Genomic DNA, 25,097 nt, shown 5'->3' with positions numbered 1-25,097 from the left:
ACTATAATATTGTTCATGCTAAGGATCCAGTGCATTGAGTCCCTCAAAGTCCTTGATCAACTGTCAACATACAAAGAATTAATGGTGGAATTTGTAATCAAACCAAAGCACAAAAGAACAAGACAGCACCCAAGTAAGCAAGAGTCTTACATCCGGATGCACATATATGCAGTAGAATATCACTACACGTAAGTATAAAATATAGATGCACATGCTGCAAGAATCTGAGCAAGTTTTCTCAGGAGAAAAACTCTTCAGTAAATGAACAATTAACATCCAGTAATCAGAGCAGCACATGTACCTTCTGCTTCATGCACAAAGTCAAAGCACCCCAACTGTGTTTCCCCAAAGATCAAAATCAGCTTGCAGTCCAGACACCACTGTGGAATAGATGTTTGAGACACCACATGAAGGAGTTGTGCACAGCAAATCTTGTAAGAAAGAATGAACCTGAAGGCTAGAGGATGAATTTTGCACCAGTGTCTGCATAGCTTCCAGAAAGCTTAGATAGGGAAGGCAGAAAAAAAATCCTGCACACATAATCCCTTCAAGCAATTTGATGTTGCAATCAAACTTTAAACATGCAATCAATAAATGAAACTCAAATGATTCAACAAACTTACACATATACATTTAATTCAGAACTTTTTTCATTGAGAATCATGAATCAAGACACACATCCTACTTCTGTTAACAAAGATAATTTTTCATTACGCACAACGCTACAGAAACATCATAAAACAAGGCATCTTAGTTTTGATTAGCAGATCCTCACAATTCAAGCTTTTCTTATTACTGAAGAGGTTTCTTAAAATAAAGAAATCTTAAGTCCCTTAAAGCCAGTTAATGCCTGTTTTAATGGAAAAAGTAACTTTTTCCAGCTGTGAAGCAACCCTAAACTTGTAGAGGCCTAGAAGTCCCACAGTCAGATTAGACTTGAGAGGGTTTTCAGGATGAAAAAATTGTTTTGAGCTCAGGGTGCACTGTCAGACCACAATAAGAGGAAAATGCATACAATATGCCGGAAATACAACACCAGTACATGAAACAAATCCAACACTTTCCTACAGTGTTAATTATGCCACTGTGCCTGCCATCTTATCTTATCACACACAACCACACTACAGACCTCCAGGCTGTCATATGAGGGATGACAACACAGCAACACTAAGCCTTCTGCAGGGCACAAAAGGGAGTTGCTATTAACCCAACCCCACAAAGTTCTTGATTTTACAAATGTTTTTCTTTATTTTTTTCCCCCCTCCAGTTCTCTCTGTTTTGCAGAAGCCTCTGCACCTGGAGGAAAAAAGCAAAGATGAGCATGAAGAGAGGGATCAACAATGGCCAACCAAGGAAACATCATTTTTTTTCATGTTGAAAAAGAGGAAACGACAGATTTTATTGTAGAAGTTTTTGAGACTGGAAGAAAAACAAACAAACAAACAAAAAACGCATTGCCAAAACATTTTTTTCTGTATTAGCAATCTAAATTCTGACAGGACCCCTGCCAGCGTTTCCTTGGGATAGAGACCTTGACAACTGAATCATCTTTCCTCTTGTTCTTCAAACACACAAAGGAGAAAGCAATGCTGACTAATACTGTGTACACCACAAACTCCTGAGCTACTGTGCATGGCTGAGATGTATGCTGGGTGCAGTGGGCCAGCCCAGTCCCTCCAGCCTGAGTAGAATCATAGACACAAGGTGTGAATGCTACTAGATCACGCAGGGCTCAGCCACCCAGACTGCCATTAGGAAAATAAATTCTCAGACAGAGAGGTGGAATCTGCATTTGCAGAATTGTAGGGGTTGAAAGGGACTTCCAAAGATCATGGAACCCAACTCCCTGCTAAAGCACATCCCTACAGAAGGTTGCACAGGAAGGCATCCAGGCAGGTCTTTAACATCTCCAGAGAAGGGGATCCCACAACCTCTCTAGGCAACCTGTTCCTGTGCCCCTTGTTCTGCTGTTGCCCGCTCATTGACATGACTCTCACGTTTCAGATATTTATAAGCAGCGATGAGATCTTCTCTCAGCCTTCTTTTCTCCAGGTCTCTCAGCCTTTCCTCAGAGCGGAGATGCTCCAGGCCCTCAATCACCTTTGTCACCCTCAGTTGGACTCTCTCTAGGAGATCCCTGTCTTTTTTGAACAGGAGAGCCCAGACCTGGACACAGTACTCCACACGTGGCCTCACTGGGCAGAGTAGAACGGGAGGCTCACCTCCCTTGACCAGCTGATCACACTCCTTTCACTGCACCCCGGTCCCTACAGAAGTTTGACAAAACAGTTAATTTGATCAAGGCCAGTTCTTTTTTCCTTCTAGTGAAACAACAACCTAATTATACAATAAATCACTGTCATGCACAGTAACACTCCCTGCTAACAGATTCCAAGTATGTGGTATTCCTTTTACAACACCACGTTTAAAGAAACACCCCCAGGTACACACACACCCCAAACAGAACACCCAGATTACAACATCAAGCAGCAGAAGTTAAGAGTTTGCATTGTTCAAGGAAGCAATATACGTATCTGCACTTTTATTCCAACCATGCTAAAGAGATGAAACAAATATACAACTGGGTGTGTTAGCTACTTGGAGATTTTTTTGTGTGCGTAACCATTGTATCTTAGTTCCTAGAAACAACCTGCTGCCCTGAGAACACTTCTGATGCTGCTTCATTTGTCAGCAGTCACGTCTGCTGCTCCTTTTCAAATGCGCACTATGCCCTCTGCCTGGCCATCCTGCAATGCCTAGTCTTAAAATTATCTCTTTTTCTTTTCTTCCTTTTTTTTCCCACTTTCAATTTTAAAAATTCAAATGCTCTCTCATTGTCAGCAAGCGTGCCAGTAATTACTTTCATTTCTCAAGGCTCTTCCCATTTTGTTGTAGCAATTGGTCCAGTGTGATTACAGTTTGACGTATTTGGCATGTTAGTAGTTGAGACTGTCTTTTAGAAGTTGCAGACACTGAAATTACACAAGTCCCCTTTTAAATTAGTAAGTCATTTCTTCTGTTTAAAATTTAAGTATAAGATAGAGAGTGCAACGATAATGAATCTGTGATGGGACTTAAGGGAGCAGTTGGCAGTGTCTTGCCTTCTCCAGCAGATAAAAAAAGGGAGCTGTTCAATTTCTGCATCTCAAACCAACTGAGTTAAGTACTGCCCAATTTGCTGTACCAATGCACTACCTATCACTTGCTCTTTGAGCAAAGTGATTCCAGCCAATTGCTACAAAACCTTAGAAATTCATCATACAAAAGAGCTACTAATAGGCAGGGGGGGTTGAGAAGTGCAGCAAATTGCTTGGGCTTCAAGTATTCATGAAAATTTTAGTCTACCTGTGAATGTTAAAGGTTCCAAAATACTTCTGTTTGATTGCTTGGAAAGGAAGCACGGCACCTAGCATAAACTGAAAAAAATAGCAAAAATAAGGTTTGAAGAGGAACAAGCCGAATAAACCTTAAGAGACAGCAGAGCTATGCTTCATTTCAGAGCAAATTCCTACATAAATTACTGCAATCATTTTTTTGGTTTCTTGCACTCCAATTCAATACCACTGCACGAAGTAAAAAGCATAAAACCGCATAAAACATATTATAGTGAAGAACTGAGAAGGCTTCATCTCTGATACTCAGCTTTGCCTGTAAAAAATACCTTCATGTATTAGCCTTTTGGTGGCTGAGTGCACAGAAAAAATAAACCAAAAGCTGACATTTAATATGAGAGGAAGACATACAGCACATCACACCTGCTAAAACACTTAAGCCAACAGTGCTTATCAGTAAGGGAAAAAAAAACAAAACAAAATAGACATTTGATCGTTATTACATCAATAGAATGATTACATCAATGGCTTTACTACAACCTATCCAGACCTTCTCTCTCCAGCTCTGGAGACGATGGGGCTCCAGCCTGTAATGCTATAATGCGATGGAAAGTACAGTAGTAAAGCAGGGTAGATAAGTCTTTGGCTACAGCAAATAAGGACAAGCCCAAATGCAGCAGATGTGGATACAGAAACAAAGGAAAAAAACTACTTACCTTTGGAAGGCCTCAAATATACAAGAATCCCCAATAAGATACTCTTGTTTCCACTGCCAACCTTAAATGAGGTCTGTGAAGGGGTGGATCCCGACTCCACCCATTCTGGTCACTCGGGTACATTGCATTCATCTGAGCTCCTTTGGGTTGGCCCTGCCTTCCCAACAGATGTTCAATCACAGGTTCAGGCCATGACTTAACATTTCTGCAACAAGCCCATCATGGGGGATACTGCCTGTCCCCATGGCACCCTGCACTTCACTATGAGAGACAGCAGATTTAATGACAGGTCAAACGATACATTCATTAGCAACTTACAGAATTGTAAGGCTGACAGATAGAACAGCCTTCCTTGGAAAATAAAACCCCTCTTCTACTCCTACTGCTACTCATCCCTTCCCACTTTTAGGTGAGGTGGTTGAGGATGCTGATCTCCCTCCTCCACTGCTTCTCACTGTGAAGGATGCCAGCCAAGCTGAGGCTCTTTGGAGGTAGTTGGTATCTAGCTGCCGCAAGTTTAAAAGGCAGACCTAGAGCACTTAAAAAAGGCTTCCATTCACCAAACTCATCACCCTTTTTTCATTGCTGATGTCATGAGAAAAACATACAGCCTTCCTTTTATCTTCGCTAAGATAGGATTTTATTGTAGCTTGATGGCATGAACTTTTATCTTGAACGAAAGTCACCATGGGCCTCAGCATGGCCACACAGTTGCCAAGTGAGGCCGTTTGCATGCTTGTTAGGTACACATCTCCCACCTGTGCTAATGGCACAGCTCTCCTGCTAGCTGGAACTACTCCTCTCTATGCAGACAAGCTGCTTTCCCTGCCATAGCCCCTCCTAGGTATCTCCTTGTCTTTTTCCTACACTTCAACTTTGTAAATTAAGTAATGTTCTTACAAAGTGTTCTTGAAATAAAACATTTGTATCAAGCAGAATAAAGTTTTACTAGCATTTTCCCCAAAACAAACATTCCAGATGAATTTGAGTTTTTGGTCAAAAAGCTATTCATAGTTACTTTGATTAGGTATCCCTTTTTATAAATAAGGAGGCAATTTAAAACACCTGGAATATAAAATACTTCTTTGTATGCAATGTTTTGAGTACGAGGCCATTAATTTCATGAAATTTACCTTATGCTTCAAAGTTAACTGAGGTGACTGAACTAGGTGTTACCTCTGAGCAGCTGAGCAACAGTTCAGTGCTTGTGTGCAGAGCCCTGCTATCGCCATACAGCAGCCAGCAGCCCTTGAGAGCAATCACACCACCACTGGCTTAGGAAACAAGGATATAAGCTGCACAGAACAGCTCCAAGAACAACAGCAGCACCAGCAAACTAAGCAATCTCACAAGCATTTCCTTTAGGAAGGAGAATGCAGGAGCATCAGCAGCATCAGCCTCAGCCACTGATCAGAGAACAAAATTATGTACCTGATCTGATGAGATGTGATAAGTGATAGGGCACTTCAAGGCTGTCAACTGCAAGGCTGCTGCCAGGCTTTCAGACCCTCCAAACTGTTCTAACACACCTCCGTAGGATAATGAAGTCTGGAAATGGTGGTTTTGCTGCTACTGAACAACATGCAGAGAAAGTCTGAGCCACAATGTGACAGAAACAACAAACACGAGAGGGGTATCTCACCACAGAGCCTTCAGGAAGGCTGCTGCCTGCAGCGAGGTAAGCTCCCTGCCACCCAGCAAGCATGTCTGTCAGAAGTTGCTTTGCCTCATGGTTACTCATATTTGAGTGCGAGAGGACAGAAGAGCCAGGACTCGGGCTGGTGGCTTTGTAGAAGTTTCCCTATTTATTTCAGAAGCATAAGTAGTTTTGGGTTGATTGCTTCACTCCAGCACCCAGTACATCATCAGGAATGGATTTAATTCTACCAGGCAATGCTGGCACAAGCTAGGCTTTCCAAGTTTCCCCAGGGCACCATGCAGGGCAGCAGCTCTGTTAGGCATCCCTGTGCTTTGTCCTGCAGAAGCTGGCCCACCAGCTAACACTTTGCTGCCTCATACAATGATAACGATTCAGGCTGGGAAGACCCAGGGAGCTCTTAAGACTGCACAGTGTCTGGGCTGAATCCCTTCCCCCTTTTTATCTCATTAAAGTTCTGCAAAGCAATGTCCCTCTCCAGAGGTATTCTCCTACGTAATTTCCAGCAATTACAAATTCCTTCCGACACCAGGGACCCGTGTGTGTCAGTTATCATTATATGCACATCCCTTGTCAGCCCCTCCCCAGAAAGACTCTTGCACCAGGGCTTTGACTTAAGATCTAAATTAATAAAGCAAAGGATGTGGAAAATGACACAGTAATTCCATTTATAAAGGAAGTCACAGATACTTGACTGTGACAACATAAGCTGCCCAAAGCAGTTGAGCAACAGACAAGAACTGATGTCAAATCTGATTCCCAAGCTGAAGTTTAATCCCCAAACCATGCAGAATGCTGGATAAAAGCGCCCTACTGATGCCGTTCTCCAAAGCTATTCCATCTCTGACTGTAATTTCCTGACCTGTTCCCACATCAAGAGGAATTTCCGTTACCTTCATGCTGACTCCCGCTCCTACACAGGCAAATCACTGAGTTCTTTTCCCTCCCTGTCCTCCTTTCACGCAGTCTCAGTAACCAGTGTGCTCCAAAAAGACTGCTTTCATAGTATTTTTGCTAGATTCTGCCCACACAGCAAGACAGACAGACCAACAGCCACACAACATGCAGCACATACAGGGTCTGCTGTATCCAGGGTAAAAAGGGTTGGGGGCCCAACATCACCACGCCCCCTAGCAGTGTGGTTTTAATCACCAGGGAAGAACCCAGAGAACTCCCCATGAGGCCATCTCAGCTGTGATGCAGCAGAAAATGCCCCTTAACCACAGACCCCCTCAAAGACCTCTGATTCCTTTAAATGCTGGAGCCAATTCAATACTGCACAAGCAGTGGCCCTCATTCTTTCCCCTCTCCCCCCAAGTCAGTCTTTTACGCTACATTTACAATATGAACTGGCATTTGAAAACATCAGTCTCCTCATTAAATGTTAAGATGATCACTGGAGAAAAATATGAAAAGCCCCAGCATGACATCTTTGGCTTAGTGCTCATCTATCATTCCTTTCAAATGTTTGTGTTCAGTTACAGGATAGAGAACCTCCAGGTTATGTTTCTTGCAAATGCTTTCCCATCTTGCATTGTCCCGCTACAATACCTACAGCTCCATGCAGAAACAGCATCTCAATAGGTTTTTAAGGGCAACTGTGGGGTTTTTTTGTTTGCTTGTTTGTTAAATCAAGTCAGGTCATGGATTATATTAACAAGATTCGTTTTCATTTCCAGTCACTCTTCAAATTATTAATATTATTCCCTGCAAACAGATGGAGTATTTGTGGTTTGCAATGCACACTGACAAAAGTTTATTAGGACAAGGTATACAAAGCCTTGTTGCCAAAAAAAATAAACAAACAAAACAAGATTAAAAAAAAATAGGGAAACTTCTCTGGGCAGTAGAAAATAGAGCATCCACTTCTGAAACACTTTCCCCCTTTTTTTCCTTTCTTTTTATTCCTTTTTTTTTCTTTCACTTTTTTCCCCATTTTTTACCTAATAAAGTCCCTGATGTGTATTTTCTTAATCCTCATTTTTGACAGACAATTGAAACAGGAATCTTCTTAAGTGAAGTTAGAAACATCCTCTTTAATAGCAAATACAAAGATAATTAAACACAAGAGAAATTTAGGGACTAGCAGGGTGTTAACCAGAGTGCAGCCCTCAGGCAGCTGACCTTGTATTACATGGGCCTGGGATGCCCCACAAGCTAGCTTCAAACCCTTGTTGCACCCTGTGTTTTCCAGGTGAACTTGCTCAAGTCTCCTCCCTCCATTTCTCCAGTTATATATGGTGCCTGGAACATTTCACAGTTAAATGCTGAACCAAAACAATGAATGTTTCACAGTTTGACACACTGTGTTAAAAGACCAGCTAAGAAAAATCCGACAAAAGAAAAGGAAAAACGTCAAAAGCAAACAAAAAAACAATAAAACCCCATCTCAACAGAAATGGGGGCACAAGAGAAATAGTTACTTGGAAGTGAACCTTGAGGAGGGCAGGAGGGAAGTCTGTCTGATTTTATTTGGATGCAGCCAGGCAGGAAATCATTGAGGTGGGTTAAAATACCTTTCTTGTACATGCTTTACAAAGAATTTCCTCTGATTACCAGAGTAAATTTGCTTTCACATCAATCTTTATAAATCACAGCTGTGGTGCTTTATTTCCTCTCTCCCTTCTCCTTATTTTCATCTATTAATAGGTCTGCAGGTACCCACGCATCAATTAAAATAGGCATATATACTTATTCTATATATAAACACTTCTACTTTGCAAACATGTTCTCTACGTAACATAGCCCTGGTCCTGAACTGTATCATTTGCACTTGTACTGCTGAGACCACAGCACAACCCTCCCATCCCTGTTCTGAGCCCAGGATGCCCGAGTCCACAGAATGCCATGCACAGGGAGAGAGACACAAATATCAAGGGCGTAATTCAATTAACAGCCATCTAACCACTGCAGTCTCTGGAAGCACCAGAATGACAGAAGCATCATCCTATGCAATATTCCCTGTTTATTTTATTGGTGGTTTGTTTTTTGCAGGGGAGGTTGTTTTATTTTTTTAATTAATTCTTCTTTCCCAGTACAGGGAAAGGAGGGTAAGACATATGAAGGAACTTAAATATAATGTAGAGCTACACAGTTCTGCATTTTCAAAGCTACAGAAGTCTCTAGAAATAATTTTAATCAGGTATTTTAAGCCACCAGTGTGGTCAGCATCACTTTCCAAATGCCATTCTTCAATTCTGGAACCTAGCATGAGAAGGAAGGAAGAGGTTTATCTTTCCAGTTCAAAACACACCACACTCTTTTCTTCCTTTGATTTAAAGGAGAATCATGAAAATCTTAGTTCTTGTCACATCTTATCTTCCCCAAGGCTGTCACCTCCCCACTGAATACACAGCTCAGTCCTCAGATCCTAATTTATTGTGCTTCCCAGACTTCTATGGAAGGTGGAATGCTCCAATTGGAATTGGTATTGAAATTGGTATTGGAATGCTCCAATACTCCACTGCCCCAGCCTACTGACATTCATCCAGCTGAGAAACTCTTCTTCATCTGAGACATTTTTAAAAAAAACCTTCTCACAGTCAAAGCAGCTGCTTTATTTCTGTGACGAGCAGTGTTCACTAGAGAGTTCTTTAAGAGGATTTAACACAAATTTTATAAAGGGCTTTTACTACAGGTCATAGTACATGTACTTAGTTCTTAACAAGGCAGGTAAGTTTTGAAAATGAGACTCCTTTTTCAGAAAGATACCTGAGGGCACCTGACGTATTCCTAATGACTGTCAAAGCATTCAGAGGTATCCTCTGGGAATTATTATCTCAGGATGGAAGGAAGGAAGAGAGGGAGGGAGGGGGAAAGGGGAGAGGAGAGGAGAGGAGAGGAGAGGAGAGGAGAGGAGAGGAGAGGAGAGGAGAGGAGAGGAGAGGAGAGGAGAGGAGAGGAGAGGAGAGGAGAGGAGAGGAGAGGAGAGGAGAAACAAAAAAAGAAACAAAGATAGAGAGGGAGAAAGAAAAAGGAAAAAAAGATAAAAGAGAGAGAAAAAAGAAACAACTCAATATGGAGTGACAAGCATATAAAAAAGCAACCATGCAAGAACTGCTGGGTGCGGTGGAGGGGTGTCACACCTCGAACATGCCGTACTTGATCTGAACACATCCCCAGGCCTTTCCTCGCATGAAAGCTCTCCCCAAACTACAGCTCTCCTAGCTGACGTAAGCGGGGACAGAAAGGCCTGGCCCTTGGTGCTTTGTCACGTCCTTCAGATTTCCGTCTCCTACCCAGCTCCCAGCCACTCCATCTCACTCACACCGCACAGCGCTCTGCTGCCAGCCACAGAGGCACTGAGCTAACAAGCAAGCTTCATAAATCAACCTGTAGCTCGGCCAAAACAAAGAGCAGTGAGAAGCCTACCTGGGACCCAAAGCTCCCATTGAAAGGAAAGAAAAAAGAAAAGTAAACAAAACTCTGCCACCAATCACAACTTGATAATGCAAACCAAACAGCATAGCAGCTCCCAAATCAAGGAAGGATAAAGCAGCAGAGGCAAGAAATTCTCTGTTTATTTTCTGGGAACATTGGCCCAAGAAAAAACAAGCGTCCAGATCCGTGTGGAAGAATATCTAAAAGTCTATTTTAAAAGTGCCTCTTATGTATGCACATGAAATTTCCCTTGTTGAAGTACTTCACTACCATTACTGCTAGAAAGGCTTTCCCAACATCCAAACCAATCCTCCTTTGTTACAAAATAAGCAGGATGAAAAAGAAGTCAGCTACCAGCAGATGCAGAGCACACTATTCTTTTCTGGTATCTTCTGACATATGAGAAAAGATCTGGGTTTTGTTTGTAGCCACGTCCTCCCTTTCCAGTCCCCTCAAAGAATGTTGTTTGTATATACAAACCAGGGAGGAGCTGTCAAGTACGAGAAGAATTCAGGGGGAACTCTGGACTTCCAGCGGACACCGGATGTGATGTGTTTGGCCTCTGAGGCAGGCAAGGGGAGAGAGAGAAACATGTTTCCCTTCAAAATAAGTTTGATTCAAATTCCTCTACTGGCTCATTTTGCTGAGCATGAAGCTAACCAGTCTTAAGCAAGTCATGCATTTGAAGGACGTAAGGTTAGATGTGACAAATGAGGAATATGGCACTGATTCTTCAGCTCACTTACTGTGGTATTTTGATTGCCCCAAGGATGGCTAACAAGATACAGTTCAATCAAGAAGAGTTCAGCTTCCCTGAAACCTAAAGAAAAGCAATGCAACCCTTCAACTTGGAGCAGCTCAATATTAAAACAGAGCTCACAACTTCAGTGCCACACCTCTCACCCCTGCATCTGGGCCAACAAGAACTCTAACTTCTACAGCTTTTCCACAGCCATGTTTAATATGAAATCTCCCATGAGATGAGTCTATCCACAGGTTCATTCTTACTGCTCAACAAGTTCAGCAGTTGAACACAAGATGCACCACACAAGATAAGGCCAGAAATATGTAGGGATTCCTAAAGATGAGGAGAACAGTAAAAATGCTACATAAAATCAGCAGAGGGGAGCATCAATTCAACATTTGACATTAAACATCAAAGGAGTAACAGATTTCAATACTGGCAGCTTTATTTTGGAGCATCTGACAAAACAACTTAAAACCTGGCCTGACAAAACATGTTTTCCTGTAGCATTGCTCCTCTCCAACGTGACACAAAGAAAGCAAAAACAGAAGTAGAAGACAGGTGGTGATGACATTTCAGAATTTTTACCAACAGTTAATGAAGAAGAACTATGCCATCTTAGGATCCCAAAGAACATCACGGCAAGTGCTACCATCATGGGAGCACAGCCCTGGGACTTCGGATATGAACCTCTGACATCTGCAGACATCAGTCTCACCTATGGTGGGGCAAAGACGTACACCTCATACTGTCAGCAGATGAGGGAAAATGGCCAAATAATAGTCCATGGGAGCTGTCTCTCCAGGTCCATAAGCAACAACTCATGGAGAAGATTTTTATAAAATAGAATGATTTTCTCATCCAGACAGGGATTCCTTCCTGTTTTCTTCTTACTTTTGCTATTGCTTTTTTTCCTCTGAAAGGGTTATAACATCACGGTAAATGCTAAGAGAACTAAAATCTATATGCATTTAAGATGTAATAGTAAAGACAGAGTAAGATCTTGCTCATAAGCCAGCCCTGAAAGATACTTTTTTGCTTCCTATTTCAAATCAGTATGTCCTCACATCAGGAGAGAGTTTGGCATACTGTTCTCACTGGGAAAAACAATACACATATGGAAGAAGCACAAGATGCTCACTGGCACATGGATCACTTAAAGATCTAAAACAAAATGTCTTGACTAATTATAGGCCTAGCTCATTAAAGAAATAATTTAAAGGAAACCAGGAATTGTTTCAATTACATATGGAACACGAATTGGGAAGAAATATTGTTCAGAATATTAGAAACCATTTCCACAATGAAAATCTCTACCCACATGCAAAGAACACATTCAGCTATTTTGTTTATAACAGATTTTTGCCTGAATGTACTGTGTATTATAGTAAAAATTGAGATTAATATTTTAAGTAGAAACCCCACTGCAGCTACATAGGACAAGCCCACGTACCTCAGCATGCACCAAGCATCACAGGCATTCACAGGCCAGTATCAAAACCACTGGGAGGAAACTTTCAGCTGACTGCTGGCATCGGGTTGGCTCTCCTTTTACTGCACACGCATTTCAACATTCACCGCACATCAGGCTGAATGAATTAAAGACTGAATGAGAATTTCTTTCCAGCAGGGCATAGAGGGACTTGCACTGTCAACAGCAAACGTGAAATAAGCGTGCTGTGTGCCACTTTTCTTGGAAATCTTGGTACCAGTGGCAGGGGAGGCAGTGAGGGTCCCAGAGCTATAGACTGGTTAAAATGAGTACATACACAGGATGGAATAAACACACAATGCTCAGTTGAGTCCCAAAGTGACAGAACTGGAACTACCTACTCTAAGGTTTATAACCACAAAACACACTATAAACAGATGAACCTCCACTATGAAATTCAGATTCTGTTCTCAGCTCTTGAAGAGTCAGCGTAAGCTCAGATCCAAACACCAAAGAAATGAATTATGATTTCCCATCCATGATGCAGTTTCTTGCCAGCCATCACATTCTGTAGCTGAACAATATTACTCCCTTGTAAATTGCCTTAATTATGAGAGCAACATACAACATCTTGGGACATTTGGTGGAAGATCTCACAGCAAGGCTACTGTTATATCTTTGCTGAGAAACAAAAAAATACATCTGTTTTTCATTGTCTTTGAAATAATTAACTGATTTGTGTGTTACCAAAGTGAAAATTAATTTTATTCTACTGTGAGAAAGTTAGGGAAAAGTGGAAGTTTTCAGTAATCTTTAAAAGGAGGAAAAAAATGCATCAAGATTAGGCCAGACAAAGAACCAGTTCCCACAAAAGGCATGATGGAGCTGTGCCAAATGCTTCTAAGAACAGAGCATTTTTTGGTTGGTCTTTTGGAGCCAAATTTCTTATGCCTTCATTCTGTCTTTTATGGGTATTAATAAGATTTCCACATAAATCTGTCTCTACTTAGTCATCTTCACCACTGTCAGATTATAGAGTCTTTCATCAGGAACAACTGCCAACAAAAATGTTTCTGATGTCACAGGAGCCGTGCTATCGCTTCAGCCATCACTCAGAACAAACAGTCCCAAAAAGGTGAAAGGCCACTACTGTGTATGGAAAGGACTAAAAAAGTGCACTGTTAAAATCAAGAGATTCCTTAAAGATGAGGAGAGGTGAAATAAGAGTGGTAATCAACTGAACACATTTCTTGATTTGGTGCTAGCAGATGGGAAACTTTCAAACATCTTTCTCAAATGAATATACATTAAGTCAGACATCCCATAGTACTTGGAAATTATACCTGTGGCTTTCTGAAAGTGCTTTTTTATTTATTTATTTATTTATTTTATTTTTTTATTATTCTTCTATTTATTTATAAACTCTTCACACTCACATCAAATATTATAACCGGAGCATATCTGTCATCATTGTATGGAAGTTTCCTACAAGGCACCAAAGAATGCTTGCATTCAAGCCTTTGCATTTCTTACAGCAAGATAACTTGTCCCTTGAAATGAGAGATAATCACCTCCTTACATTCAGACTCAAAGACGGATTTCTCTGGCTCAGCAAACAAACAAATAAAAAAAAAATTAGACGCTCTAGAATCTTGTTGAAAGGAAAGCAGTGAGATGAGCTAAGGAAAAGCTATCACCAGGCAAGATGGTAATGTTTTGTGGGCAGCAGTCACACTCTGAAGCAAGTCTAACTAAGCTTCCTTACACACAGAAGGAGAACTGAGTGTCCAAAACCCACCCTTCACTTCTTTGTCCTGTCTTTAATGGAGGGGAATAGGATTCAGATTTCCTGGACTAGAAGACAGAGAATAAGGAAGGAGCACTCAGCCCATCGATGGCAACTATTCCTAGCTTAAAACACAACACTCATCACCATCTCAGAAGAGTGGCACTAAGCAAGCTGTTAACTCAGAGCATGTGGGTATCGATGCCGTGGGATTTCTCCTACAGTTATTTTTTACTAAACAATCACTTGAAAAAATTCATACACCTAAGAGTTTGGATATGCCAAATTTTGTTTAAAGACATCTGAAACTGCAAATTCATTCCAAGGACAGCAAAGGAAACAATTACGCTTACAAACCCTGATGCACCATTTCAGATTACAGTACACTCAGACCACAAGAGAGAGAAATAAAATTTCTGCACTATTAAGTTTCTGACTGAAGTTCTCTCTTCCTTACCCTGCTATTGTGAATGTTTGAAATGATCTGATTAATTATTTTATCTCAGTTCTAAAACTCCTACCCAAATAAAAGACTTATAAGCCCCTAAGTCAAATTCTGAGAAGTAAATGGCATGGTTATAAAGGAAGCTGGCTTGACACAGTTCCCAATAGCTGAGGATTCAGGGTGTTGGGTTTTGTTTTGGTTTTTTTTTACTTCTGTTTTAAGTGCATATCAGTAAATTTTATAATACACTGACTTCAGTGTTTGTTTTATTTTTTTTTTTAATCAGTGTTCCTCATAAATATATTAAGAACAGACAATATATAGAAACAAATCAGAACATGAAACAAATATGCACATTTGAAGTTGCAGGCTCCTTTCCGTTAAGGAGCAGCACTAATTCACGGCCAAGAATTTTATCACTTCTGATCAGAGTTTTACTGCGATCCCCAAAAGAATAATAAATTCTAAAGATCTAAACAAGACAGCTCATCCAGACACGAATATAGGATTTCAAATTCTGACTTTCCTGAAAGCCTGCTCAAACCGCAGATCACAGCCTCAAGTCAGGACATTTTAAGGTTAATCTTAGGGATATTCTCTCTTTTCTATAAAAAAAAAAAATACTAAAGGAAAAGAAAAATCTAGATTCAAGGATGATGAGAGCTAAAACACTGGAACAAAAAAACAATGAATCTGCCTCATGGTCAGTTCTGTCCCCAAATCCGTTCCTTCCATCTAACCATAAGAAGAACATCCCACGTTTTGGGACTAGATTGATTCAGCAGGCACATGAGAAAAGAAACGTGAAATAAAGATTGGATAGATTTAAGGGAAGGAGATTAACAATCTTTCTTTACCACTTCACTTGAAAAACTTTGTTTTTGCCATCTCTCTCTCACCACATCACACGTACCCAGAAAGCTCGGTTCGGATGTCCTAAATTTCAGCTAAGCCCCAGTGCTGAGTATTTCCTATTAGCTGGCTCTGACTCCAAAGGTGCCTTGCCAAGAGGAAACAACAGGCTTGGATCCTCAAGTGGAATTTAAGCTTGACTATGTGCTGAAGTGCTGGCACCCCGACCCATCAAATTGTTGCACTATTATCACATGCTCCTTTATTACACTGCTCGACACAAAGACTGCAAGCTCAGTAAGAATGACCATGTTGTTTTCTGCAACCCAGGAGGCAGTTTTCAATATCAGTGCGACACAGACAATATTTCAATTTGCCACTGAGTGGTTTCTCAGGGCAGTCTGCAGCAAGGCCTGGACACAGCCAAAACTATCCAAAACAAAGCAATCCAGCTGCATAGCCCTAGTTCTACACCTGCCTACTCCTGGGTGTTATGCAAACAAGAAAGCTCTGCATATCACACCAGAGAACTTTCACTGGGAAGAGTAAGGTTCCCCTTCCACCCTCATCCCCTCTCTAATTCCTGAGCTGAGTCCTCTTCACCACTCAGCTCCTCACAGACACATGGGAAACACAGCACCAAATCCTCCAATAAAAATTTGTTTATTCATTTGAGCTTTTTATGAAATCAGTAGACAATTAGGACTGCATTTAAGAATGAACCATGCATATGAATTAAGCTTAAAATAAAAGCCAGTAATGGAGTAAGAATTACATTGCCACATTTCACCTCCTAAAGAATTTACAAGTCGACAGAAACACAGTGAATCTCTGGAAATAAAGTCTACAGAGGTGGCATTTCTGCCACTCATTTTTCAGAGTTGTCTTAATAAATAATGAATGCTAATCGGCTGACAGCTGCTTTGAAACTAGTTATGCTGCAGCAGTAATATATTCATTATACAGAACAGAACAAGTTTTGCCAGCTGAAGATCATCATTCTTATCTGCAAAAATTTAAGTCTCCTATTTATTTCTTATCGCACTTCTGACCAGGCAGAGCTCCATGCTGAACAAGCTCCCATTTATGCCCATGAGAACATCGCTGGCTCTGGCAGCACACACAGCTTATCAGCTGCTCACGTCTAGCCAGCTCTCAGTCCCACGTCACGGCCAAAATTAGCGGTAAGCCAGGCTAGGTACCAAAGGCACCATATAAAGCAAGCACCTAGTGCCAGGCGCCTCTACAACTGAGCTGCAGCACCAAGTTCAGCTGTCATATTGGAATGTATGCACTTAGAGCACGTAAGTATACATGCACTTATCGAAGTGCACCACTAAAGTGCTTAACAGCAAAAAAGGAAAAATTCAGCAAGTTGGGGGAAAAAAAAGACCAACATTAAAACTATCGAAAGTCAGGCAGTGATTACACAGGGTGAGGTATTGAAAAACATGCCTACCTATGAAATCAGAACTCACTGTTAAATATCTTGGAAGAATGGTGTCATATGTAACTCAATCTACAAGACTGTACTCTCAAAGACAAACAAACGGTCCCATCCCTCTATGATACCATAACAACTGCTCTTGGGAAACACCAGGAGAAAAAATGACCAAAATGACCCCATGATCATCCCATTTCTAATTTGAATATGTACTATTCTGAGAAGTGGGGGAAGGGTCTGCAGCACAAGTCTTACGAGGAGAGGCTGAAGGAACTGGAATTGTTCAGTCTGGAGAAGAGGAGGAGACTCAGGGGAGATTTAATTGCTCTCTACAACTACCTGAAAGAAGGTTGCAGTGAGCTGGGGATCAGCCTCTTCTCCCAGGTAACAGCAATAGCATGAGACAGAATGGCCTCATGTTGTGCCAGGGGACATTCAGGCTGGATTTTAGGAAAGGATTTCTCCTCAGAAAGAGTGGTGATACATTAGAACAGGCTGCTGAAGCAGGTGGTGCAGTCACTGCCCCTGAAGGTTTATCCACAACAAGCGTGGATGTGGCACTGAGAAACTAGGCTAGTGGGCATGGTAGTGGTAGGTTGTTGGTGAGACTAGATAATCTTAGAGGTCTTTTCCAACCTTAATGATTCTATGTTTCTGTGATTCCATATATATACACACACCTGCACGTGAATATGTACATATAAAGGTCTGATTTATAAATATGCATGGCCGTGCACACACTTACAAAAACAGACCACAAGATCTCAGGTGACAATCCAAGAAGCACAACCAACAGTCACTTTGAATTTCACTCTTTAAGAAGTCAAAATGAGTAGATATTTACAAAAACAACAACAACAACAACAAAAAAAAAAAAAAAAAAAAAAAAAAACCTCCAAAAACCAAAAACCTATCTGCAGCTCTCTGCTTAGAAACACATCATCACCCTCACTGATGATGCAACTGAAAGGATAACCTGCTCTTCTGCTAGGACATGGCACCCCTCAATTTCCACTGAAGTTAGTGGAGGCAGGGAGGGTATTACCAGTAGATACTACAAAGGGAAAATAAATATAAAGCATTTTTAGCAAAACGTACCTTCCATAATCCAAAATTTAAAATATTCCTGAACAGTCTCCAAGTCTCCATTAGGAGTTAAAGGTGTTCACTGTCTCACATGAGAGAGACACAGAACTACAGCTCCACATTGTTGCAACCACATTTGCAATCACATTTGATTGAAACATCCAATTTGTCATCTTACAATTATAAATCCACCTAAACACAATGAAATTCCTTATCAGTGCAAAATACAACAATCCTGCATTTTCAATAGCCACCTGTTGTTAACATTGCCTGTTAAAACTGAAGAGAAATGCATCTTAGAACTTCACCAACATCTACCACTTTCTGCTGCTCACCTGATGAGTGTCAGGGCAAGGATTTCAGTATCCCCAACACAGAAATGGCTCTACCAGGCTATGATAAGAAAAAACAAAATTCTCCTACTAAAAGTTCTAGAAGATCTGCAGTAACGGAGGGATAACATAAAATATGTGATTGTGCAGCCCTTTTGGATCTGCCCTTCTGCAGAGATTTACACCTTTCTAGCTGATATCTGAAGTGACATTTAATAGACAAAAACAGACGAGGTATTGTTTTATTCTTCAGGCTATGCAAAGCTTGGGCCAGTCAATCTGGATTAAAAGTAGAAAAAACAATGCTCAGATGTAACTTCTCAGCTGCTACCTCACCCTTCACATGTTCCTTCTTTCCCTGCTGGTCAGGTACACAAACACAATGCTCCTGAGGGTCTCTCTGCAGACTGCCATCCCAGAGAGATCGCTGCTGCTGCAGTTTAAAGTCAATTTGAGATTTGTATTTTTGCTGAAAATCTCTACTTGCATATAACATAGGTTACAATATACATCAATGCTCTTCCTGTTCTCCACGACACTGATCACAAACACCCCTTGGTTTATTTAAAACTATACCAAAAGCAAGTGCAAGAGACAAGCAAAAGTGTCTGTTCTTCAGGGTGAGGTAAGTTCTGGTTCTTGCTGGTGCCACAGGTGCAGCTGTCCTGCTGGAACCCATAAGTGCAGGAACTCAAAACATGGTTAACCTTTGGCATTCAAACACTCACACCTTTCCATATGGATTTCATTTCACAAGCAAGCTTGTGAACAAACAGCAGCTAGAAGAATGCCACTCAGAATAGATGACATTCAGTTTTAAAGTTGTTACATCATTTCCCTACAATTTTGACACTTTTACACGAGGGAAACTGGAGGTTATTCCAATACACAGGTTTAGTTAAACCAAAAGAAGAAAACAACAGAAATCCAACAGCTATAAGTGAATTGATCCTCAGAAAAGAACAAATTCTTAACCATCTAATAGTTAACCAAAGGTTAACCATTTTTTTTAGTTACTGCATTTAAATATAGAGACTTTTATATATATATATATATATACATAAATGTATTTGTCTATGTGTATATAGATATCTATAAATAGATAGGTTGTTAAGACACACACACAGTTTCCCAGTGCTCAGTGCTGCCATCTGACACAAAGTCTTTTTCCAGGTGGGTTTCAGAAGCAACAATGCAGTTTCACAGCCAAACACACAACCAACATCCTTCCTGCAGGCTCTATTTCCCCATCTGTTTGGCAGCACTGTAGGGTAGCACCAGGACCACGGGGCATGCAGCAGTGAGAAAAGACTGGAGTGATAACGCTGTTCCATCAGCATCTCTTAGCACAGTGTTTTCCATTTTATTTGTTAATAAATATCTGTACAGACAAAGAATAGAGAGATGCTACTATACATAAAGCAATGGTGATTTCTGTTTTTTGCAGATTCTTCACAGCCTTTCTGCACCGGGGTTTCCAGTTACTCACACGGCTTGTAAGATAACTTCCAAAAGCCTAAAAGTTTGAAAGACTTCCAAAAAAAGGAGAAAGAAAATTAAAAAAAAAAAAAAAATCGAAAAGCAGTTATAATCACGTGGATACGTGGGGGGAAAAGACGGGGGGATGGAGGGAAGGAAAAAAAAAAAAGGGGGGGGGGGGAGGAAAGAAGGACAAGCCATCCCGTTAAGTACCACGGACAGATTTTGGCGCTGCCTGCGCCGCGCAGGGCCTCGCGTGCCCCCTAGGGGAGCGGTGCGGCCACGGCCCGGCCCGCGCTGCGCCGTGCGACGGGACGGCAGCTGGAGAGAGAGGCCCTTCCTCGACCCATCTCATTTCGTCTCCCGGATTCAGCTCAGAGAGGAGAACACAGACACGTCCCCCCACTCGGGCAGACGCGGAGTTTTTATCCTCCCGCTTGCTGTACCTTTTCCCCTCTCTGTCACAGATCCCTGCTCCGATGCCGATGCTCCCGCTGCACTCGAAGCAGGACTCACAAAAAACACAAACAACCCAAAACCTGAAAAACAGATCCAAAGCTGCAGTGCTCACTGCTGAGAAGGGACTCTGAGGAAAGGATCTGTCCGGGAGCTTCTGCAGAACCAATGGAGAAGGAAAAAGCACCCAAAGAACAGCTCTCACTTTGTTCTCTGGGCCTTCACCTTTATTCCCTCATCCACTATAAGTCGCACATCTCTACCAACATTCCCTATACAAATCACAGCCCTTCACCCAATGCTTTCATTGCAGCAGCACTCTCCTTTCTCAAAAAGTACTGCTTTCCCCTCCAGCCCTGGGAAGCTCTGCAGAGCACCTCTCATACACACACAGGTCACTGTTGGGCTGTTTATTTAATTAACACGACAGCCGGCGCACACAGGATGGCTTTCAGTCAGTCCCACAGCTCCGCGTTTTCACACCGTACAGAAAGAGCTGAAAGTCACTGCTGGACTTCACTTTTTTTTGGCCAATCCATTTCTGGATTTATCCGATCAGGTCAGACTCTATTTTTGTCTACCGTCAAAGTTCATTCAGCAGGTTTTTTAATTTTTTTGTGAGGCTGAAAGAGTGAAACAAACAAACAAACAAAAAACACATAGATGGGTTCGCCTAAATGAAATCATGCAAAAAAAAAAAAAAATATATATATATATGTATATAGTATATATATGTATGAAACATCTGGAATCGCAGCGTGATTCCTCCTGGAGCCTTACATAGAGCTCACACCCAGATGGGTTGCAGCAGTCACCAGGTGACAGCTATGCAGTGTTAGGCAGCTTCTGGTGGCCCCAGTGGTACCACTGGTAAATCTTATCAGAGGAATTACAGCTCAGTAACACGTATTAGAAGAAGGAGGTTAATGCACCCCGTGTCTAATAGGTGATGTGCATTAGGAAGTGTCTACATTTATCTGTTTTTAATTCTTCGGTGCTTAAAATCTCTGTGTGCATGCAGACCTACCTACCCCCATGTCAACAGGCAAGAAATGCAGCACTAACTATTGGTTATAAAAGAAGGGTATATCAAAGAGCTGGGAAAGAGGGGAGGGGGAAAGTGTTACGTTCCTTGCACTGACAGAGCTCTCGCTGCCAAACAATGGGAAATACAGATAAAGGCTGAATTTCTCCTTCAAGGTAAAATAAAATAAAATAAATCCAACAAATCTATTTCTCATCCACTCCTCTGATCTTATTGCTGGAGCACCATTTCTGACCATCTCTGTCACAGCACCGTCCCCCAGACACGTGATAGGGAGCTCACGGCTCGTGGAGCCTTTCCATGAGGACAGGCAGGGCCACCTCCACTGTCACCAAGAGGGACAATGCCAGGCTCCCACTGCCGCTGGTTGAAAGCAGGGCAGGTGGCACCAGCACTCCAGAATACAGTGGCCATACAAGGTTGAAAACATCAAAACGCAGACCACTCTGTAAAAACATCTGCAGAAACCTGAAGAAGAAACACTGAAAGCTGCTTATGCATTTGCAGGGGGGGGAAAAAAATAATTGCTCATTCATTCATTCATTCATTGTCTGTCTCATTCTCACCCATTCACAATTTCTCCCTGCTCTGAGCTTGGTGAGCTCAGCTGAGCTCTGCAGGAGCTGCACATCCTCAGCCGTGCTGGCAGAACCACCGGAGCAGTGCTCAGCTGCGGGCAGGAGCGGGCTGGGAATGGGAAACACACACATGGCAGCACGGAACCTTTCATCCAGGGAATGGGATGAAGTGGAGGGAGAGAAGGCATCAAAATGAGACTCCAACCAGAATTACATCAGAGCTTGCTAAGAGCTTAAAGAAGGTTCTATCTGAGTGTGTGCGTGCACGTCGGTAGCGGTGGTGATTTCCTTAACTAAACTTTCTAAGCTCCTTTTGGAACTGACAAGCGATTCAGATGAGAGGTTTCAGCAGACTGGGTAATATACAGTGACACGCATTTGCAGCTATTCCTATGAGTGGCTTAAACACAGCTTATGTACTCTTAATTTTAACCATATTAATGCACCTCTTCGCGATGTCACTTAGTAACTCCTGGTATGGCCCTTTGTGTCACAAGGCCAAAGAAATCCAAATTTTTGTTCTAGTGGGGAAAAAAAACGAATTTCACTGGGATATGTGTGACCAAACAAAACTCAATTCAGTTGGAGAAAGCTCCAACTTTTGCAGACTCTTCTATTCACAGAAGCAAACAGGGAGGGAAGGAAAATAAAAGTTTAAGTGCTCAGCAATGGGAAAGCATACACGGGAGGCGATGGGAAGCACCTCTAAAACCTCTCCTACTGTTACCCAGCAGCTGTGAGGAGACATTTCAGTGCAATGACACAGATCCATTTCCTGATAGAGATGGGTGGTGGCTCTTGGACACAACACCAAGTGCCTTTGGGCCCAGGTTTCTAATGCCAGGGGTGAGAGCAAGCCTGCTCCTGCTTGTAAAGCCCTCCTCTCTATTTTTAACAAGTTATATTTAAAAGCTGTCCAAAAGAGAAACATTTACCTATGGTTTCTGTAAGTCCACAGGGAGATGATGTTTGGCTACAAACACAGGCTCTGTTTGCTGGGAGGTGGGAGAGTGCCTGCAGCACTTCCCCAAGATCCGGGGTCTCTATTCCTCCGTGCTGCCACACTTATTGAGGAAGTCCGTTCACGTAGAGCCACAACATGCTTAAAGGCAAGAGAAAAACTCGCCCTAGATGTGGAAGTAGTGATCCATTTCAAACCATGCAGTGACGCAGGCGACACCAGATCTCGCTATTGATTAATACTGAGCGAGAACAAAAGAAAGCGAAATTTGCCAAAATCCTGCAGTGGGTGCACAGAGCAGCACCAGCACCCAGCAGCCCAGTTTGGCATGGGGTCACACCTGGCACTGCCCTACAGGGAGACACAAGAAGGGCATGATACCACCTCAGGTCCACGGCAGCCCTCCATGGCGTCAGTGCCTCTGTCAGGGAGAGAATGATGCGGCCACAACCAGGGAGCCCATCTCCAAATGGTTACACTTAAACAGATGAGCTGGAAAAGTGTGAGAGTGGATGGAAATGTGTTTAAAACATTACAAGTGCTTGCTGTAAAAAGCCACCAGAAAAGCTGAGCTTCATCGAGGAGAAGCGGTTTTAATTCCTTGCCTTACATATTGCATTTACCAATCATTCCCATCCCTTTCTCTCCCGGTTTGTATGAAAACAGAGTAAGAACTAAGTCCAACTTCTATTTTTTCACACCATATTTGCTGGGACGCCGTGGTCAATATTTGGTTCATCTAAACAGAAACACTAAATCAATAAGTACATTGGTTGTAAAATAAGCCTCAGGTGTATCAGGCTGTCAGGCCCTCTGCTAGCAAATGTCAGAACCGACCACAGAGGGATGCAACCAAACCACGTCCAGAAACAAACCACCCATCCGCACCGTTTGGTTCGGTGACATTATGGAGAAAACACCGCGGTGATCATCCGCTAAATGACCGAGTGAAACCTTCGGTGTGCAGCAATAGCTCCAGGTGAGCGCTGCTCACAGAGTCCTTTGCAAAACCGATTGGAAAAGAAAGTTTTGCCCGGGTTTCCCCCAGCACCACCACGCAGGGCTGCACGCCCGGCCAGGGACGGCTCTGTTGGGGTTCAGCCGTACAGAAAAAAGGACGCGCTACGGGCGGGCAATTCTGCCCGCGTGCAGGGCTCTCTGCAGCCGTGCGGTAAAGATGTCCGTGTGTTTCTTCTCCCGTTTTTTCAGGTGCGCATTTATAAGGCTTTGTGACCGGCGAGAAAGTTTTTCCCGCTTCGTGCGAATCACGGCCACTTAAAGGCAGCAAAGTTGAGATGAACGGCAGTACCCCATGTCGGTTCGCACGCCGAGCCGAAGGACGGCGTCAGGCACAGCCCCGAGGAGGCAAAGTGCAGCGAAGCACGGCGGGCCGCTCGCAGGGGAGGCGATCCGTGCCCCGATCAGGGGCCGCTCTCACCGCGCCCCGCATGCACCCCGCCGGCTCCGGGCCGGTTAAGCGGGACGGCCGAGACTCCGGGGGGCACGGCGGTGCGGTACCGTAACATCCGCCTCAACTTTCCGCCGCTCTCCCGAGGAGTAAACCCCGCTCCGGGCTGTGAGACGAGAACGGCTCCGAGTTCCGTCCCCGGCGCCCGGGACAGAGCGGCCGGGGTCCCCCCGCAGCTCCGTCCCGCGGCTCCCGTCGCCGCGCGCCCGTCCCCTCGGGGCAGCAGCCGCGCTCCGCTCCCCGCCGCCCTCCCCACCGCCGCTCGCCGCGCCTTACCTGCTCGCGGGGGATGCAAGGCAGCGAGGTCCGCCGGTGGCTCTTGCCGCCGCCGCCGCCCGACATCTCGGCGGAGATCATGGAGCTGGACCGCCGCCGCCGCCTGAGCGCCGGGGCTTCGTCCGCGGCCGGGGGGGCGGCGGGAGGCTCCGCCAGCGGGGCGGCCCGCCGCGGGGGCCAGAGCCGCTCGGCGTAGCCGGCCAGCAGGACGCCCAGCAGCCCCAGCAGGTAGGCCAGGTAGGGCCGCCAGGACGCCGGGACCCTCTCCAAGGCGACGAGGGACGTGGTCCTGGCCGCGCTAGTGACGGCGAGCATGAGGACGCCCTGCCGCAGCCTCAGCACCAGCCATGTCGCGGCGGCCAGGCAGCTCAGCACCACCCCCGCGGCGGCCAGGGAGCGCCGCCGGTCCTCCCCCGCCGCCAGCGCCGTCCGCGCCACCGCCTCCCCCCCGCAGCAGGCGGCCAGCAGCAGCGCCGCCGTCCGCGGCCGCGCGCCGCCTCGCAGCAGGTAGCGGCCCGCGCCCAGGAAGGCGCCCGCCAGCCCCAGGGGCACGGCGCCGGGGGTCAGCCAGCCCCAGCCCCGGCCCCGCGGTCCCGCGCCGCCCTCGGCCGCCAGCTCCCCCCGCGC

General features: G+C 43.8%; 1 protein-coding gene across 2 annotated transcripts in view; it reads right to left on the bottom strand.

Moving 5' to 3' along the window:
* PDE3A (phosphodiesterase 3A) overlaps positions 1-24,838 on the bottom strand; it is a 242,932-nt gene extending 218,094 nt beyond the window's left edge. The window contains exon 1 of one of the 2 annotated variants that reach the window (XM_048933942.1): positions 24,471-24,838. In XM_048933942.1, coding sequence (XP_048789899.1) covers positions 24,471-24,785 — 315 coding nt within the window. In that variant the 5' untranslated portion in view covers positions 24,786-24,838. Of the gene's footprint in view, positions 1-4,048; positions 4,061-24,470 lie in introns of those variants that run through there. The other variant, XM_048933944.1, reaches the window with a different exon arrangement.
* Positions 24,839-25,097: the final 259 nt, after the last annotated feature.

The sequence above is a fragment of the Lagopus muta genome, chromosome 1 (assembly GCF_023343835.1).
Source record: "Lagopus muta isolate bLagMut1 chromosome 1, bLagMut1 primary, whole genome shotgun sequence".
NCBI classification, from domain to species: Eukaryota; Metazoa; Chordata; class Aves; order Galliformes; family Phasianidae; genus Lagopus; species Lagopus muta.
This window is presented reverse-complemented; position numbering and strand designations above follow the sequence as displayed.